A 17622-nucleotide genomic window follows, 5' to 3' on the forward strand; every position below is an offset into this window, starting at 1 on the left:
ATCCTTTCTAAAAAATTGTACTATCTGCTAAGTTTTTTTAAAGGTATGATTATAACCTAAATTAAAATAAAAGACCTTGTAATTTAATGCTAAATCTGGAGGGCAATATTATAAAGTGCTATGCAATTTTTTTTAACTATCAAAACACCAAAACACAAGTGATACAACACATCCAAACATAAAACATCTGCATATCTATTGCATAGGATCTCTCTGTCCTGCGTTACCTGTTTGTCTAAAACACAAAACTAGCCCGGGCGGTTAGTGTGGGACATGATGACTGTGTAAAAGCAACACTACTATATGCACTGTTTTACTTGCAGGTGATCTCAGCATGGGTGAAAAAAGGACTGGCACTGCTATAATGAGAGGTAAGCAGTAGTACTGCTGGCTGTACTGTAACTGCAGAAATAATCATGCATTGTTTCTAAGTGATACAAAACAGCACATGAATATATCTGAGGTTCAGTTATGCTTATTTTCCTTGGCCACACCCCGAAAGAATCACTTAATTACCAAGAGATGCATTTGCAGTGACGTCTTGCCCAAGGTCACTTTAGTAGTGCATAGTGTCATCACAATGGGAGTCTCTATGGATAGAGAGAGTTTTTCTCCTTCACTAATTGAATAACTTAATTAATGACCGGGTTTGACCAGATTTGACCTCCACGAACTGTAAGCTTTATGAGGTTGTGTAAACACCAAGACAGAGGACATCTAATCACATAATTAAACCGCTGGGTCATATTTAAAGAAAAACCTGCACTAATTATGCAATAACAAACAAGCTCGGAGAATAAATCATTTACAAAGCAGAAATCCTCAGAGGGAGCATATACTTGTTCATTTGCACGTAACCTAAATTCATTATTTATCCAGGAGAATGAATAAATCGTCCCCGCTAGCCTGTGATTGAACTTGAGCTGGTGAAAAATTCAGCCCGGCGCAGCTGTACTCCAGTGAGTCGGTATCTAATGAAAATAACAGAGCAGGAGAGAAGGCACGGGCTCGGTAATGATTGCATTTGGGTTAGGAGTGGAAAAAGAGAAAATAATGAGGATAAGGAAAGAGACTGAGGGGTAGAGTTTGGTGTTTTGCGTGGGTTGTTTTGGAACTGATTGTAAGATCTCACTCATTTACTTTTAGTGCACCTCTTGGCTCGGTCCCTGATTGTGTTTCATGAGTTGGTCTCACCTGAACGCAGTCCTGAGGCTGGAACCTGCGGTTCATAGAAACGCTAAAACCCTTTTTCGCCTCTCATAAAACGTCGATTTATTCTTAATCGATTCTCAAAACCTATTTTCATTGAGTGGTTAACACAATAAACATGTGTCTATACCTGTTGCTTTAAAAAAAAGTTTCCATAATCTTTTATCAGCCACTTTTTCTTATTCTATTTATTTTTTGATAAGTATAAAGCCATCAGAAGAAAAGAAAAAGAGTGAGCGAGAGAGTAAGCGCAATAAGGAGAGGTCGGGAGAGAGACTAAGAGAATGGTGCATAAAGATGAAAGCTGATTTCCTCCGTCTCAGTTCCACTTTAACAAGGTTTTCCTGGAGCGGAGTGAATAGGCGAGCACGTCTGCATATGTGTGGCCACAAAGATCTCGGATTTTTCTTCTCCTTCCTGAGAGAGAGAGAGAGAGAGAGAGGGGGAGGGAGGGAGACAGCGAGCACATGTAGAGAGGAGCTGGGACGAGAGACAGAACAGTAGAGAGCTGTCAGGCTGCGAGGAGGCAGCAGAGAGACGACTCACTCATTTTCTTGGAGTACGTTTTGCCTCCATCTCTGACGCGTGCGTGCACAGATAGCATCGCGGACACAAAGATGGTAAAGTTTGAGTGTGAGTGCTACTTCTTACCTTCCTGTGAAAAACTGTGAATCATTTTAAGGATCTGGACTTAAGCCTGACACACTGTGACTGGGACTTCACAGTTTACTTTGGCAGGCAGGTTAGCCCTTTCTCTGAGTTCTACACTGAGTTAGTGTGTCTGTTGCCAGAATTCAGTACATTTGAAGCTGGACTTGGACTTCCCGTGTGCGATGAGGAGAAGGATGCAATTGCTGGTGGTGGTCCTGCTAGCCCACCTCGGTGCCACCTTGACAGGAGCGTGGAGAGCATCTCAACCCAGACTGCAGTTCACACACCCTGGTAAGAAGCAGCACGTCCATTTCTGAGCATTTCTCTTTATGTTTCCTTTAGTGTTTCAAGTCTTGGTTCCCCACACGTACATGCAGGTGGCTGGAATCATGTACCGCTTCACATTTTTCCCCACTTTTCTTTCTTTGTCCTTCTATTAATGCCCACACACTGTTATGCAATTCATGTATAAATTATACAAAGCCTTTCTGTTCATGTACCTGTCTCCATCAGCCCTTTTCTTTCCTATGTTGTCCTCCAACTCTCTAACCACCTGTATTTAATCAATCATCCTCCAGTAGTCAGGTTCAGAGTGTGACAGCCGTATCTTTAGCCCCACCTTGCTTCCTCCTTTCACTGTGAGGTCTGACACTTTAAGTGAAAAGTAGCGCTTTTGTCCTTTTGTCACTTTTGAATAATAACAGCATATTCTTGAAAGTTAAGAGTCTTTGTAAAACCACATGTCAGACGTGGCAAATGACATAAAAAAAAAAGTCCGGGAAAGAAAAGAAGAAACGAAAGAACCGATTTAAATGCAGCACTCATAAGAGTATTTCAGATAAGCTCTTATTGCACAAGAAAATAGAGTGCAAGTGTAACTGTAGAAGGCACGGCAGGTAAAGATGAACCAGCCAATCAAGTGGGATAGTGTGGAGGATGTTTGCTGCTGGCAGTTTGGGTAATTATTTTAGTGTTTGTCTCTGATTTCTCTTGGCTAAACTGGGACTTTGCCAGACAAAAAGTCATGCTGCTTCTTCTTCCCGTTGTATTTTGGTTTGAACAGCTTGAACAGCATTATGAGAAAACCTGTACATGCTGCTTCTTTGGCAAAAATACCCAATTACAGTGTTATCCTTATCAATCGAGAAGTTTTTCTAAAGCATAACGAAAGCATGGAGAATTCATGTGCAAAGCCTACTTTATCGACTCGAGATTAATTTCCTGTCAAGCTCAAATCTTTTGCCAGCGCCTTTGAAGCACTTCGTTAATGAAGTTTCAAACTCGAAAGACCTTCTCCATGACAGCACCTCAAACCTCCCGTCACCCCACCTCGCCCCCTCTTCCAGGATTTGGAAATGTGTCCTTGTCTGTTAGTTTCAGTTATGGCTAACAAAGAAATAATTATCTCATGGCAGAAATCCCAGATTCAGATCATCAGTGAATTAATTATGTCTTGGCCCCGGGCCGATCTGTCCGCTGTAGTGAGGTCCACGCAGTGGTGGAAGGACACACATAACAGAACCTCCTTTTAAAAAAAGGGAAAGGACAGCTGTAGCCACTTGAAGTTTCAGCTGTTTGTCGGTGGAGAACTGCATTGTGCTTCTGTGTGCGTTACACATTTTTTCCTCTTTCTCCATGCACTTGTATCACTGTGCAGCATGTCGCATGAACTATGCTGTTACAGGCTGATGCGTTGGTGAACCGGAGTTGATTTTGACTACTACAAGGTGGTGCTGTTCTGCATCAGCTGCTCCAGTTTTACTGTTTACTTTACCCTCGTGGATGCAGCAGTTGGGTGGGGTCTGCCTCGCTGAAGAAACAAGGGGACTCTAGGATGATGTGTGCGTAACAAACACTGTAGCTATAGATGCTCTTGTCACCACTGAATAGGGCAGGACTAAATGCTTTGACCCGTTTTGGGGTTTTGCTGTTTGAGGATAACAAACGTGACGGTCAAAAGTTTTGTGAAAGCAAAATCCTGTAATTAAAACAGGATTTGGATTTCAGCGTTTGCCCTCGCGGCTCTGGCGAATCCCTTTCAAATGAAAAGGATTTTTGAGGCCTTTAGTTACAGCGAGGTAAACTCAACTCCCTTTAATCATGTTTACCGGAGCCACCGTTGATTACGACACCAGCTGATTACACATCCTTGCATAAGCCGAAAGATGCTGTAGAATCCGTACTTTAAATCTGGAGTCGACCAATTGTGACCTAGAAAGTAAAGAGAGAGGGAGAAGGGGAATCCTTTTGGATTCTCCCAGGGGGGAGTTTGGCTCTAATGGAATCTGGAGTAGCTTTGATTGAGTGATTGTGATACAATAGGTGCCTGCATGTCCTTGAATATATATGGCTGCATATTCTTGGACAGGAATATGGAGTGTGTGAGTGTTGGCGTGTTGGTGCATGTGTTTAAAGGCTTCTGCATATGTACCTAAATAGAGCAGCTTCATTTCCAGGATCTCTGCCCATTTTACTTTTTGTTGTGTATTATGTTGAGACGAATCCTCGCATCCTTGAACAGCAGCGGTGTAGGTGTGCGTGTGCGTATGTATATATGTGTCTGTATGTGTGTTTCCTATCTACAGCGGTCAATATGCTCGTCTCTGGAAAGAGAACAAAAAGAAAAGTATGATGTGTTTACTGTGGTGCCCACCATCATGCTGTTGTACACATTTGTTTTTGTTTGTGTGTGCGCGTGCACGCTCTTCCTGCCTCTCTGTGGGAGCTCTATACTGTGGTCATTTCCCTTCTCATCACCACAGAGGTTTTCCTCAGACACAAGGAGGAGATTTTTTTTTTTTTCATGGAATTGCTGTAATTACTCGAAATATTTTTTGGCCGCTTAGAGACACTGTACATTTAGCTTTTCCTTTTCCTTTGGTATGCACAGCAGATGATTAACTAAAAGAGAAAAAACAGTACAGGCTGACATTTAAGTGAAGTATTTCACCCTATCACTGGAGAAAATTGGCTACTACAAAGAGCTTTGAAGCAGAAACCAAAAGCATCCTTCAGACTCAAGTGAGTGGTACAGCAGCAGTAAATTGATGATGAAGTAATAGAAGGAAAATAGACAACTGAGGGAAAAGGTACAGGAGACAAAAAAAAAACAAAAACAAAAAAATTGTATCCACTGCGTTGGTGCCTCAGTAGCAGCACTGCTGATGAGACAGTTCAGAATGTGAAAGGGCGTACAACATTGGGACCATGGGACAAAAGCAGTGATGTAATGAAACAACAATGCTAACGCTCACTAGCCTTATTGACCCCTGGATCATTGAACTAGCATGCTTGCTCTGCTGTCAGTCATGCCTGCTGTTCACAATCCCGAGTCTGTGTCTAGAATAATGACTGGATAAGTTGATGGGTGTTTTCTTAGATTTCAAGAAAAAGCTGTGTTGGTTCATTCAGCAAATGCCCCAAAAAGTCACTGTAATAATTTTACAGCAGCAAGAAAAGATGTTAGTTATTATAAAGTTGGCCAAGGCAGTGTAGGAGGAGATTGTGGTGGATAGAGCATGTGAGATAATTATTTCCAACTGACAGCGAATGTTACTTTGTTCTTTTAACTACAACCACAAGCCTTGTCTGAGCTACTTTAAAAAACACCACGTTCACCCCAGATGGGACTCGAACCCACAATCCCTGGCTTAGGAGGCCAGTGCCTTATCCGTTAGGCCACTGGGGCTCTGGCTGGGTATATATGTGGAGACAGTTTGTGTTATCAACTTTGCTATGAACCACAACAGATGTGACTTGAATTCTCAGTCACTGGGTTTGGAGGCATGTAGTATCCTGCAGTATCTCTGAAAACTGCAGTGATATATATATATATATATATATATATGACAAAGGTCCTTTTACCTTTTACTGAGAAATATAACTGACCAAACAGCTTTGTGTGTGTCTCAGAATTAAAAAAACAAACAAAACAGCTTTAAATACTTAAATACACGCTTGATTACCTCCTAACCCCCACCTATCTCTTAATGGCTAAATGATCCCAGTTATTCACTCGCCAATACACACACAGACACACTTATGTATAATGAGTCCATTATCCCGGCCATTCAGTCAGTGATAGTGCGCATTTCTTGAGGGAAAATGGCAGTTATAGATACGATCTGTGTCCCCCGCACACATGCAGACGTACACATTTGCTTGGGAATGTGTTATGTGAAACCTGTTTGGTGGATTGCTGCATGAAGACCCTATAAAATAATTACTCTGGATGCAGCATGTGAGACTTCACGCACACAGTAACGCTGTATACCCGAACGCAGCTACACAAATGTGTATGTGTACAAAAACACAATCATTACAAGTTCCTAAAGAAGAATGCAGTCCCTTACAGCTGCATCATCACCAACCACCCTTCCAACTCTGAAACTAAAGGAAGCATCACGATGATGTGGCGAGGATGAGAATATCATCCTCACCACATTACCACAGCAAAACTTCATAAAAGCCTCAGAGGAGCTGCGGCTGGCTTATCTAAGTGAATTCGAACCTATTAACTCACACAGAGGCTGAGTCATGTTTTATTCATGTGGCATTCACTTCATCAATTGGTTTGCCATAGACATTTAATAGCAGTCAGTCTCTGTAGTGAATTGGAATGAAGTCAGAGTTTGCTTGGCGTGAATGGAGACACTGGCTTTGATGGCTCACCTTTAAACTGCTGATTCCTTGTGATGGGGCGTAATCCGGGCATTTTACTCATCCTGCAGTTTCTCTCTGGACAAATGCCCACATTGTAATGTGAACGTAATGAGTTGTTTTAAATTGCATGCTATTAAAATGCAAATTGCGTGGTTATTATACACAGTAGATTCGTTCATCAACGTCCAGATGCATGTTTGCTCATGCGCTTGTCCGCGGGACTCAATCTGGGTTTTCTAAAAGAGAAAATGTTGCTACAGAAAAAGCTATAGTTAAGATAAATCCTTAAATAGTTTCATTTTTATCTCTGTGATATTTAAGGATGGTTAAAGCCCTGGCATTGCCCATCCACGAGCTGACTGGTTTTGATAACGCAGAAGGACATTTATTATGCAGCTGTGTTGTCTGTGAGACACACAAACCAGCAGCTGTCAGCATATGTGGCCACTGTTTGCCTTAAATGAGTAGAGAGAGATTGTAGAAAGAAAATGCAGGCTGTTCCAAAAAGATAGGACGGTTTATTGGTTTTAAACTTGATGTTCTCACCTCACAGATCACAGATATTTGGAATCCCAGATTTTAGTGCTATTCAGGCTCATTAGCTTAATCTGTAGCTTAATGGATTACCATTAAGTATAAATATATCTTAGCGTGTTTTCCAGCCGAGAGAAGCAGATAAACAGTTAGCACTCGACCTCGGCTTACTTTTATTTCACTGCTGTGTTGAGATTCCAGGTTAGGAACAGTAATCTGTTTTGTTCCTTGTTCGCTTGACTGGCGTGCAAAAGTTCGTCTCCTCTCTCCAGCCTCACCTTTTTCTTTTCCGCGTGTCCCAATAAAGCACAAAAGCCTTCAGAGGGATATTAAAATCAAGAAATATTTCATTATTCATTTATTCTTTCAGATCTGTTTCTATCTAGGCCAGTGCTTTCCAGGCTCTGGGCTGAGGATGTTGCTGAGACTTGGATTTCACTGGGATGGGTATCTGGCACAGAATCCGGATAGTCTCTGTTATTAATTTTAATGGTACCAGGCCCCAATGGTGGCGCAGTTGTTGCCTGTCACTGCTGAAGTCAAACGGCAGCTGTTTGCTCATCCCACGCTTCATAAAAGACTCAACTAAGACTGCCTTTTCTCTGGAAGAAGACCTTAATTTACTAGCTGCTTGCAGACTAATTTGAAAAGTATAGCTGCTACCGAGGCTTTTGAAAAGACTTCACCCTCCTCTGCTGTTTAAAATGATTCCTCCAGAATATTTGGAAGACCTACACTAAACTTTAAGTACTTGCTAAGACTTAAAAAAAAAACCCTGATTAAGGGACTCTGAGGTGGAGGGGTTTCTCCTGTTTCTGGACAGAGACGGTGAATAGAGTCTAATTACACCCTTGCTTTGGCAACAGCAACCCATGACAACAGTGGACATGCTGTAAATTTACCCTCCGGAGGTTTCTGGTGTTAATATGTGAGCGCTATCTTTAGCCAGTCATTAAATAAAAATCCACAAGCTTCATATTTCTTCAATTTCCCTCAAGTATTAATTTGCTCCAATCTGACCTGCTGTCAATAAGCTAGAGCTGAGTTTCCAACCATTCCTCTGTGGTTCTTTCTGTGTGTCAGCAAGTCTTTTCAAGCAGTGTGAGACTGAAATTTTACTCCCATTATTCAGGTGTTGTTTAGGGAGTTTAACTTTGTTCTACTGTGTACTGAAAGCCAGACAGGGGGAAACTCAGTAAAGACGCAAACAACAAAAGAAGCTCAATATTTTTTAATGAGCTGACGCTTCAGAGTCATGAATGGAGGGGGAAAAGTTTTATTGGGCTGTTTTCTGTGATTTTGGTCTTCATCTTTGTCCAGATGTATATTTCTCACAGCTTTCCTTCACGTTAGCAGTATTTCTGTGGTATTGTGGGATTTTAATCCACAAAACACACTTGAGGTCTTCATCAGCTGCAAGCCAGAAACAGATGGGATCAATAGTGCTATGATCTACTCTGACCGTTAGTTTACCTCATTAGGTGTAGTTTAGGCCAAGCTGGAGATGGAGGATGTGAGTGTAAATGTAGAGGATACAGAGGTATATTAACAGGAATTGGCTGGAAATGTATATTTGTGTTTAAACTAAAGTTTTCTCTCTTAAAATCCATCTGTAATCGAGACTATAGTCTATGATTATGTCAGGATTTTACTTTCTGTTCTATGCCCATTTTCATGAACAGTCATTTTAAATTATTTTTCACCTTTTGAACGAAAGCATAGGACATCTAGAATCAGTCGACCACGCTTCCTCAGTCAGTTGTTCTTAGACTGACTGTGAAGGACTTCTAAGGTCGAGGCTCACTGAGAGTATTTTAAAAATGTTTGTGACTACAGCCGATCTTTAACCTCTCATGTTACCGATCTGACGTTCCCATGTCTCTGCAAAAGAAGCAGAAACCACAAGAATAAGATTCTCTCTGTTTTAGCAGCAGTGGAAAGATCAGACATGTGCCACAAAAGGTTGGAAGTCAGACTTCCTTTTCCTGTTAAGAAGCAAGAGGATGCAGAGTAACAGATAATGCGTTTGATCATCTGGGCTGGCTTTAGAGTAGAGAGTCTTCACAAGTTTGACCCTCAAAGTTGCCTGTAAATCGCTGTAGACATCACGGCTGTCCACAACCGTCAGGGGACAGCTACTTGTCTTCATGGCTGCCCATATAAAAAAATATCCATGAAGCACGCTACGCATCTAGTAGCCATTTTTCACATTAACAGGTCAGTGTGGATGACGATTGTGCTGCAGAGCAAGCTCATCAGCAGTGATGTGTTGCCTCACAGTCTATGAAACAACACAGTGGTGATTTTATTTAAGACTCTGTCACCAGTCCAGGCCACTAAGGGCAATTGTTTCCTCTTTGGATGAGCCCACTGCAGAGTCATGAACTTGAAGACTCAGAGTCAGCAGAATCACAGACAGATGTCACACTGACTCAACTGAATCTGAAGGAGGAAAAAAAATTATCACATGCCTTTTGGATTTTTGTCCATTTGCTCCAAATAGCTTATAATCTATACGTTTTCACTATTAATGGATTACAAAACTGTTCTTTTTTGAGAAACAGGAGCTAAGCACTAACTTCAGCAGTCCTAAATGTCTTTTAAGGTTCTTTGTGTTTCAGATTGTGAAGCTCAGGGTGGGAAAATAGACAAACTTCAGCTGTCCAATGCAAAACATTTGTTTTTGTTGCCATTAGCAAATGAGTTAACCCAGAACATTGGTCTGCACTGAGGTCCCCACACTAGGCTGCATATAACTGTGAGAATATGAAGCGAAAGACGAAAACAATGAGTTCTCAGTGATCCTTCATTTACATTAATTAGAATAAAAAAAAAACAAATTAGAGTAAAAGTAAACAGCGGATGGACTCCAGTGTGTGCGTGTAGCGGCACAGCGACCTAAACGAACAGTCTAGTGATGATGATGATGAATAATCGTTCCCTCTAGGGTCAAAGGTCAAGCTATCCACGTGGGTCTGGTCTCTTGGTGACACAGTCCAGATATAGTGCGTGTCTGTGTGTTTGGCTATAATTCCGCTCTGGTATGTATGCGTGTATGTGTGTGGGCGCATATGTTTTCGATGTGATAGAAGAGTTGAGCCTGTGTAAATTAAAAATGGAGTATTTCAAAAAAGACAAAGGTATGATTACTGAATGTCAGCCGAGTCTATGTGCAGTCTGGTTGAACAGTGCTCGGCATTCCAGATTCATGTTGTGTACTGCGTGTTATTTTGCAGATGATTAATTCGGCATCTGGGACGCCTCACGTCGGACATCAGAGTTTCATTCATCATTATTGCTCATTGTGGATTCTGACACTCAGCGGGAGCTTAAGGCGGCGCGATCACCCTCTGTAACACAGTCGGGCTTTGTGAGAGATGCAAAGTAGCAAGAACTTGGCATGAAAGGGAGAAAAAACAAGGAGACAATTAGATTTTATTGCGAGCTAGAAAAGATTTTGTGTGCGCACATACTGCTCGTGCATGTCCCCACATCGAGTGCCCATCTGTGTGCCTATGGGCTTTGTTCCCAGGCTTCTGCAGGCCTCCCACTGTAATTGCACCAGTAATTGGTGAAGTGATAACCCCATTTCCACAGGAAATGTGCCCCGGTTTCCTCGCCCCTACCAAGACTACCCCCTCCCCGATGGCGCAGCTAACAAAGTCCTCCCCCTGGGAACGCCGCACCAGACAGCTAAAGTTCCCCAGGGCTCAGCGGGTAGACGAACAGACAGACAAAAGCAGTCGCACAAAACTACACACACACACACACTGTATGCAGCTTATAAATGGACAATGGTTTAGGCCATGAGCTAATAATTGGATAGATTAATGATAAGTGTCGCTTGTGTGTGCACGCAGCTATAAGTGGAGTGTCTGGATGTGGAAGAGATTGCAATAAGACACCAGGAAAATAACAAAGCTGGACTCCCGGGAGTGAGATAACGATTGAAATAGCAACTTGATTCTTTCATCATCTTTTTCTTTCAATTTTCTCTTGTATGCCACTCACTTTTCAAACGTGTCAGTACCAACTTTTGAAAGAGTTGCAGACCTCTTCTGTTCTTCTTGAAATAGCTTGCAAGTTCCTCACTCAGCAGGGAAAGTTTCCGTTCTTGAAACCTCCTGCTCGCTAATGAAATCAGCTCACCTGTCCAGCGGTGCGCATAGTCACGTACTCATGATGTGTTCCTCTGATGCTGGCATGGAAAAGCTGTGCTGGCATTCGCTGTACTGTGTGTCAAATTGATGCTTCTCAGTGTCATCCCTGCACCTTGGCTGCCAGCCTCACCTTGACAGTCCACCTGAGCTCAGAGCACAGAGTCACGTCCATAAGAGGAAATCTCAAACATCAAACAAAATAAGTCATAAAGTTAGAACTGCAGAGAATATGTTAAAAAAAGAAAGAAAGAAAGAAATGTAAGTACAAAACATGATGTCACCCATCGGTTTGTGGGCCAGGCCCTTCTGAAGACTTGGTTTTAGCACTGCATCTTAGTCTCTTTGGAGGCAGCAGTGACCCATATTTAGATCAGAGAGCTAAGTTATCATCTGGCACCAGCAAATTTGGTTAGCAAGCTGCATCCATAAATAGTAGGAGTGTTACACACATAAGCGGTAATTAGTGTTAAGAGACTTTTGTACTTTCTAACACTCACACTCCGATGAATGAATTAGGAGCAACTCAGGGTTCAATAACTTGCCCAAGGTTATTTGGCATGGAGACTGAAGCATCCAAGGATCAAACCACCAAACTTCAGAAGACGCCATAAAATAGTTCAGAGGTGCACTTCACTGACTCACATTAGTGGAGGTGAGGCCTAGCAGACAGGAAATCAAACAGCCACCTGTGCTGGCTTCCACCTGGATTCAAAATGAGCTCTTAAAGTCGTCATGAATTGAAATATTGTCTATAGTATAGAGTATAGATATTGTTGTTGTTTTTCTGTACCAGGCTGTAAATTCCAGCAATTTATTTCAGTTCTGAAGATTGGCATTACAGTGTGTGGGCATATGGGGAATTAGTTCAAGTTTGTTTTATTTATATAGCACATTTAATTACAACAGCAACACTGACCAAAGTGCTGTACAGAAGTACAAAATAATTAGTACCAAATAACTTATAACTTATAATATTAGTACCAAATAACTCTCATACTGTAGAATACAAATGTCTTTTGTATTCCCTGGCATACAAATGACTTCCTTTTGGAGCCAGCCTTAAGTGACCATTTGAGGAACTGCATTTTCTTTTTTATCCATGTTTCACTTCTGTTCTTCCTCCTGCTCCTGATGTGACTGTTGGGGTGGAACGCCAAAGTGGATGTATAAACCCACACAGAAATCTCTACGGGCCACTTATCAGTTCAGTTTTGAAGTTATGCCTTTTTTTCTTCTCATGTAACAAGCAGCGCTTCTGACCATCTACTAAATTTGTTATGAAAGGTACTTCCAGAAGACAGATGCCAAGACAAATACTCTCTGCACAAGAAAATTAGCTCCAAACAGAGCTCCTAACTAGTACCAGTAACCATCCTCTGTAAGAGGAGGTGTCATGAAAACTTAAGTTTTACACTTATCTGTTTCTTCAGTGATTTTTCATTCTTTGCTGTAAGCTGCACACGTACACAGCAGGTTGCCTCTGCTGCAGAGTGCAGACCAGTCACTGCACTGTGTCTGAATCAATCCCTATAGTGTAGTCCTGACATCTATAGCTGAGTTATTTATAGAAAGTAAATTAGAACTCATTTCGAAGTCTCTATTTAGTGTCATATGAATGTCGTCTGTGAATTATGTAGCAAATGACATAATGCATACAGAGCCTATGATTAGCATAGTTTGCTGCGTCAGGGCTTGTAAAACAGAGAGAACGACAAACATACTGAACATTTTCTGCCTTAAACGTCTTAAACAAACACTATCGAGCTAAATTGGATTTGAAACCAGCTTGATCAGCAAAAAAATCATGTTCGTTTGATCATAATATGCAATCTTTTGTGCGTGTATATCATGTGCGCGTGCATGCGAGTCAGATATGTGCAATGCAGGAATGTTCTTAGCCGGATCACACGCCGCACATTTGCACTAATCATATCAAGGTCCATCAGAGCTCCCATGACCAGCAACCTTTAATCTAATGTTCACCATGGACAAAAATATCCAGCCACTCACACATAGAAACACACACACAGACCCTCAAAATGAATAGTATGTAAATAATAACACTTACCGAAGGCGAATAAGGACAGGCAGATTGTTGCACTAATATAAAAGAACCATTCATGCAGAGACAAAATCTGTGTGTGTGTCTGTGTATGTGCGTCTGGACTGACCTGTAGGCTTATTTCTTAGCGTGTCTGTTCTTTTACATCTTAACCTTTTCCGTCTTTGATTCCAAGTGACAGGAGTCAGAGGCCAATTGGCTCCGATCAGAGGTCACGACCCTCATTGACCTCCCTGTCAGTTTGATGCTGATAAGAGTGGTTGAACTCTGCAAGAGCTTGCACTGGCAAGTGTGCATTTGTGTGTGTTTGAGTGTGTGGCAAAAGAGCAGATTGTAGTGCTTTGATGGATCAGAAGTAGTTGGTTCCGTTTTAATATATTAGAGTTACACTTTTAATTATCTCCGCTTTGTCTTGTCTCTTTAAGACTCACGTCACTTCAGTGGGACAGCTTTTGATAACACTATACAGGTGTATGCAGGGTTGAGGAAGTAATGCAGTTTTTAGCACGTCTCTCCCTCTATAGTGCCATAACTACTACAATCCATTAGATTTCTGTGATCAATGGTTTGCTTGGTAGACTAGTGAGAATAGTACAACATGGTCGAAGAGTAAGTAAGTCTTTTATTATGAAAGGTCACTACAAAGAAAGGTTAAAGAGAGGGAGAAAACAGTAATTACCTTCACTTTACGCCCTGCTATCCACATCTGATGTATTTCTCATCTTGTTCGTCTTTGTGTGCCACATGACAACTCCCTATCTTGGTATCAGATGGTTTTTCCAGCTTTCAGTTTGATTTGAAGGGAGCAGAGAATCCGTTTAACAACAACAACATAAAAAGAAGAAAGAAATCAATTGTAATTCCGAGTTTCTGAAAAGACCGCTGTCTCGAAAAGCGTATTGCATCTGGGTCGATAAACTCTTCACAAACTGCCACGGACAAAACTTTGGTCTTTCTCTTGCGCTCTGACTGCGACTTTTCAGACACCTCCATTCTGGAGCTTTATGGGGGTGTGAGGTGAAATTGGTTGACTTTCCATCACCGCGCTTTGCTGATAATGGCCAGAGATTCTGGTGATGGTGGGTGTCTGTGTGTAAACATCCTGCTGAATGTTGTCAGGGGCAGACAAACAGGCGGACAGGGTCACAGATGATGCTTGCTGCATTGTGAAATATCTGTAAATGCATGTGGTCAGTGGTATGCATGAAAGCTTGTCTGTGTTTATTTGCCCTCCCATTACCTAAATGGCTTGATGTCTTGGAACAACACTCCATCATTCCAGACTTCGCTGTGTTGATGAGAGGTGTGGACCAGATTATTATTATGTGTGTGTGTGTGTGTATAAGAGACCTGGGTGGTAGGGGGGTGTAAAGTCCAAGAGACACCCCTCAACACAACACAGACCCAACCCCCCCCCCAGCTTTGAAATTATGTTGGCATGGTTGCCGTTACCAAGGCAACTGTCCCATGAGTAAGGGTGGGGTGGGTGCAGCTGGTGCTTCATGACTGAGTCAAGGGTGTGCGTGTGTGTGTGCGTGTGTGTGTGCGTGTGTGTGTGTGTGTGTGTGTGTGTGTGTGTGTGTGTGTGTGTGTGTGTGTGTGTGTATGGTGGAGAAGGAATGTGTTTTTTTTCTCCATATTGAATAAGAGCCATTCATCGTGGTGAGGTCAAGATGGTCGATGTCTGAATGGTGCAAAGTTTTCCTGGGTGTGTGTGTGTATGCGTGTGTGTATGTGGGTGGGTGGATGTGCAGGGTAAAGACAGAGTTGTAACCAAACTGAGAGAATGGGTTAGTACGTGTTTGTGTGGATGCAAAGATCTAAATTTGTTTCAGCATTAAACATGTGCTGCTGACTCACCAACTGCACCCACTTTCCATCTTTGCACACACACACAATCATATAAATATGTGTGTGTGTGTGTGTGCACACGCGTGCATGTGTGTTCTGGTACATCCACTCTCAGTTCCCATCTTGGAGTGTCATCCTCCTTGTTATAATGCTGATTTAATGAACTCCAAGCTATGAGCTGTACTTTTCAGCCTGTCTTAACCAATAGGATCTTGTGACGCTGAATGGTGCCGTTATTTTTTACTGCAGAGGTGGTTTCATATTCAATTAGGCTGAGTTTTTTTTAAAACCCCCCCCTTCATATTGAATTAAGCAAGGTCATGCTGCTCTTGAGGCGCACACGCTGTAATTCAAATGAAGTGCTGGATGCTTGAATGGGCCGAGCAAGGCATGAAATCCACCAGGCTTTGATTGCCTTGAAGAGGAAACACCATTCTGTTAAATATAAGCTGTGAAGTTGAGTATGCATGCTTCAAATTCAATATTCAACATAAATAGACCACTTTTAAAAAATAGTGAATGTCTTCTTATCATTATTATTTTGAAATTTGGTAGGGTTGGAGACACAAATCCCTTCGGGGTTGCATCAGGAAGAGCATCCGGCGTGAAAAATCTGCCAAATCAAACATGCAGCGCTACCCACTGTGGCGACCCCTCGTGAATAAGGAAGCAGCCCAAAGTAGCTCTTTTAGGAATGTGTAAAGAAAAGAGACTATAAGCTGAAAATTAACAAGTGCCAATCCCAGAAAGTTGACGATCAACTGGCTTATTGAGCATGCATCAAGAAATGAGTGCCATCACGAATAGCACATTTAAATGTAAACACAGCCCCACTTGAAAGTGCCGCAAAGCTTCTCCAAGATGTGCATCTTTCCATTCTGGTGTTTTGATGAATGTTGCACGCTATTTTTGGGTAGAGCTACTCAGTTCTATTGTCATTATCATTGTCAGTTGTGATAGAAGACAAATAGCAGTAGAAGAATTCAAGTCAATCGAAGCTGATGGCAGTGCACTACTCACCATTCATTTGCTGATTAAGGGGAAAACACTTCACTGTTTGCCCAGTGAATAAAAACAGAATGGCAGTGATGAATGGAGTGGTATAAAAAATAGGGGCATGTTTTCATTAGCACTGATTAGAACAGATTTTCTTCTCTTTCTTTCTTTCTTTTTTTTTTTTTTTTTGTATAATTTGCACGAATCATGTTTCACAGAACCTTCAGCTTTCAGGCCCTTCCACTGTGGAACCAGCTCTCAGTTTGGGTTCAGGAGACAGACACCCACTCTACTTTAAGATTATTCTTAAAACGTTCCTTTTTGATAAAGCATAGAGTAAGGATTGGATCAGGTGACCCTGAATCCTCTGTTAGTTACGCTGTAATTGGGCTGGGCTGCTGATGGCTTCCCATGATGCACTTGGTGTTTTGTCTCCCTAAGCCTGGTTCTGCCGGAGGTTTCTTCCTGTTAAAAGGGAGTTTTTCCTTCTCGGTCTTGCCAAGGGCTTGCTCATAGGGGTTTGTCTGATTGTTGTAGTTTTTAGTTATGAAAACTATGAAGCACCATGAGGAGACTGTTGTTGTGAATTGGAACTTTATAGATAAAACTGAATTGAATTGAAATCTGTTGTTAAGATGGAGGTGGTGGGTTAGGTGGGAGTCAGCTATTACTATAACCTTGGTCAAGGCTTTGTAAGGACTTTCGTCTGCATCTTTTGTCAGCAGCAACTACGTCAAACACTTTGAGCACACCAAACTAAAAGTCCCGATTGTGTTGCACTCTTTGTGTTTCTGATGCTCCTTCTGGGATTAATGAAGCTCAGATCAGTGTGAAGCAAAACAATTTACCTCTCTGACCGTTTGCTGAATATTAACAAAGTACCCGGGGAGATTTCACACTGAGCTCAAGTATAAGTTTCTGCTATCTACCTTTAGTGTGCAAGGCCATTCCTCTCCTACCGCGGCTCGCTCTCTGCTTCGCATTATCTTCCCATTTCCATTGAGTCATGTCTTCTTCTCTTTTTCTACCCTAATTTCCTTTCTGCTCATCCATCTCTTGTGTTTTTTTGCCTGACTGTCAGCATGTTGTGCTTCCTCTCATTTCGGTCTTCAGCATTTTTCTTGCATTCCTTCTGTCACCTCCTCCTTCTCCTTCTCTTTTTCCTCATCACCTGTTCTTTGCCTTTTTCTCTTGTCTGTATTTTTCATCCTTCTTGCCATTGTTTTCCTCTTTTCTCCCACAGTCACTGTCTTCCCTGCTCTTTCCCCCACCTGTCATCCATCCAATCACCATTTTTCATCTTGTCATCATAGCAGTGTTGCTGTTTCCCATCTTGCCTTTTTGCCGTTCTCCCCTTCTATCTACTTATTTATCCATCATTTTTCACTTTTTTATTGCATAGTTTTCTGTCACGCTTACGGCTTCTCTCTTCCCCCACCCAGTCCTGCTTTCTCCCCTGATTCCACTTCTTCCTCAATCCTTCCATACGTCCATCAT

At 41.9% G+C, this 17622-nt stretch overlaps 1 protein-coding gene and 1 non-coding gene across 5 annotated transcripts in view; one reads left to right on the plus strand and one right to left on the minus strand.

Moving 5' to 3' along the window:
- sema3h (sema domain, immunoglobulin domain (Ig), short basic domain, secreted, (semaphorin) 3H) overlaps positions 1-17622 on the plus strand; it is a 51979-nt gene that overhangs the window by 942 nt on the left and 33415 nt on the right. For 2 of the 4 annotated variants that reach the window (XM_080294358.1, XM_080294359.1), the window contains exons 1-2: positions 1716-1829; positions 2001-2151. In XM_080294358.1, the coding sequence (XP_080150484.1) occupies positions 1827-1829; positions 2001-2151 (154 nt within the window). In that variant the 5' untranslated portion in view covers positions 1716-1826. Of the gene's footprint in view, positions 1-323; positions 372-1706; positions 1843-2000; positions 2152-17622 lie in introns of those variants that run through there. The other 2 variants (XM_026153945.2, XM_080294360.1) reach the window with 2 other exon arrangements.
- Positions 5476-5548, minus strand: trnar-ccu (transfer RNA arginine (anticodon CCU)). The gene has a single exon. It is a non-coding gene; the product is annotated as a tRNA-Arg (tRNA).

The sequence above is a fragment of the Astatotilapia calliptera genome, chromosome 20 (genome assembly GCF_964374335.1).
Source record: "Astatotilapia calliptera chromosome 20, fAstCal68.1, whole genome shotgun sequence".
Lineage (NCBI taxonomy): Eukaryota > Metazoa > Chordata > Actinopteri > Cichliformes > Cichlidae > Astatotilapia > Astatotilapia calliptera.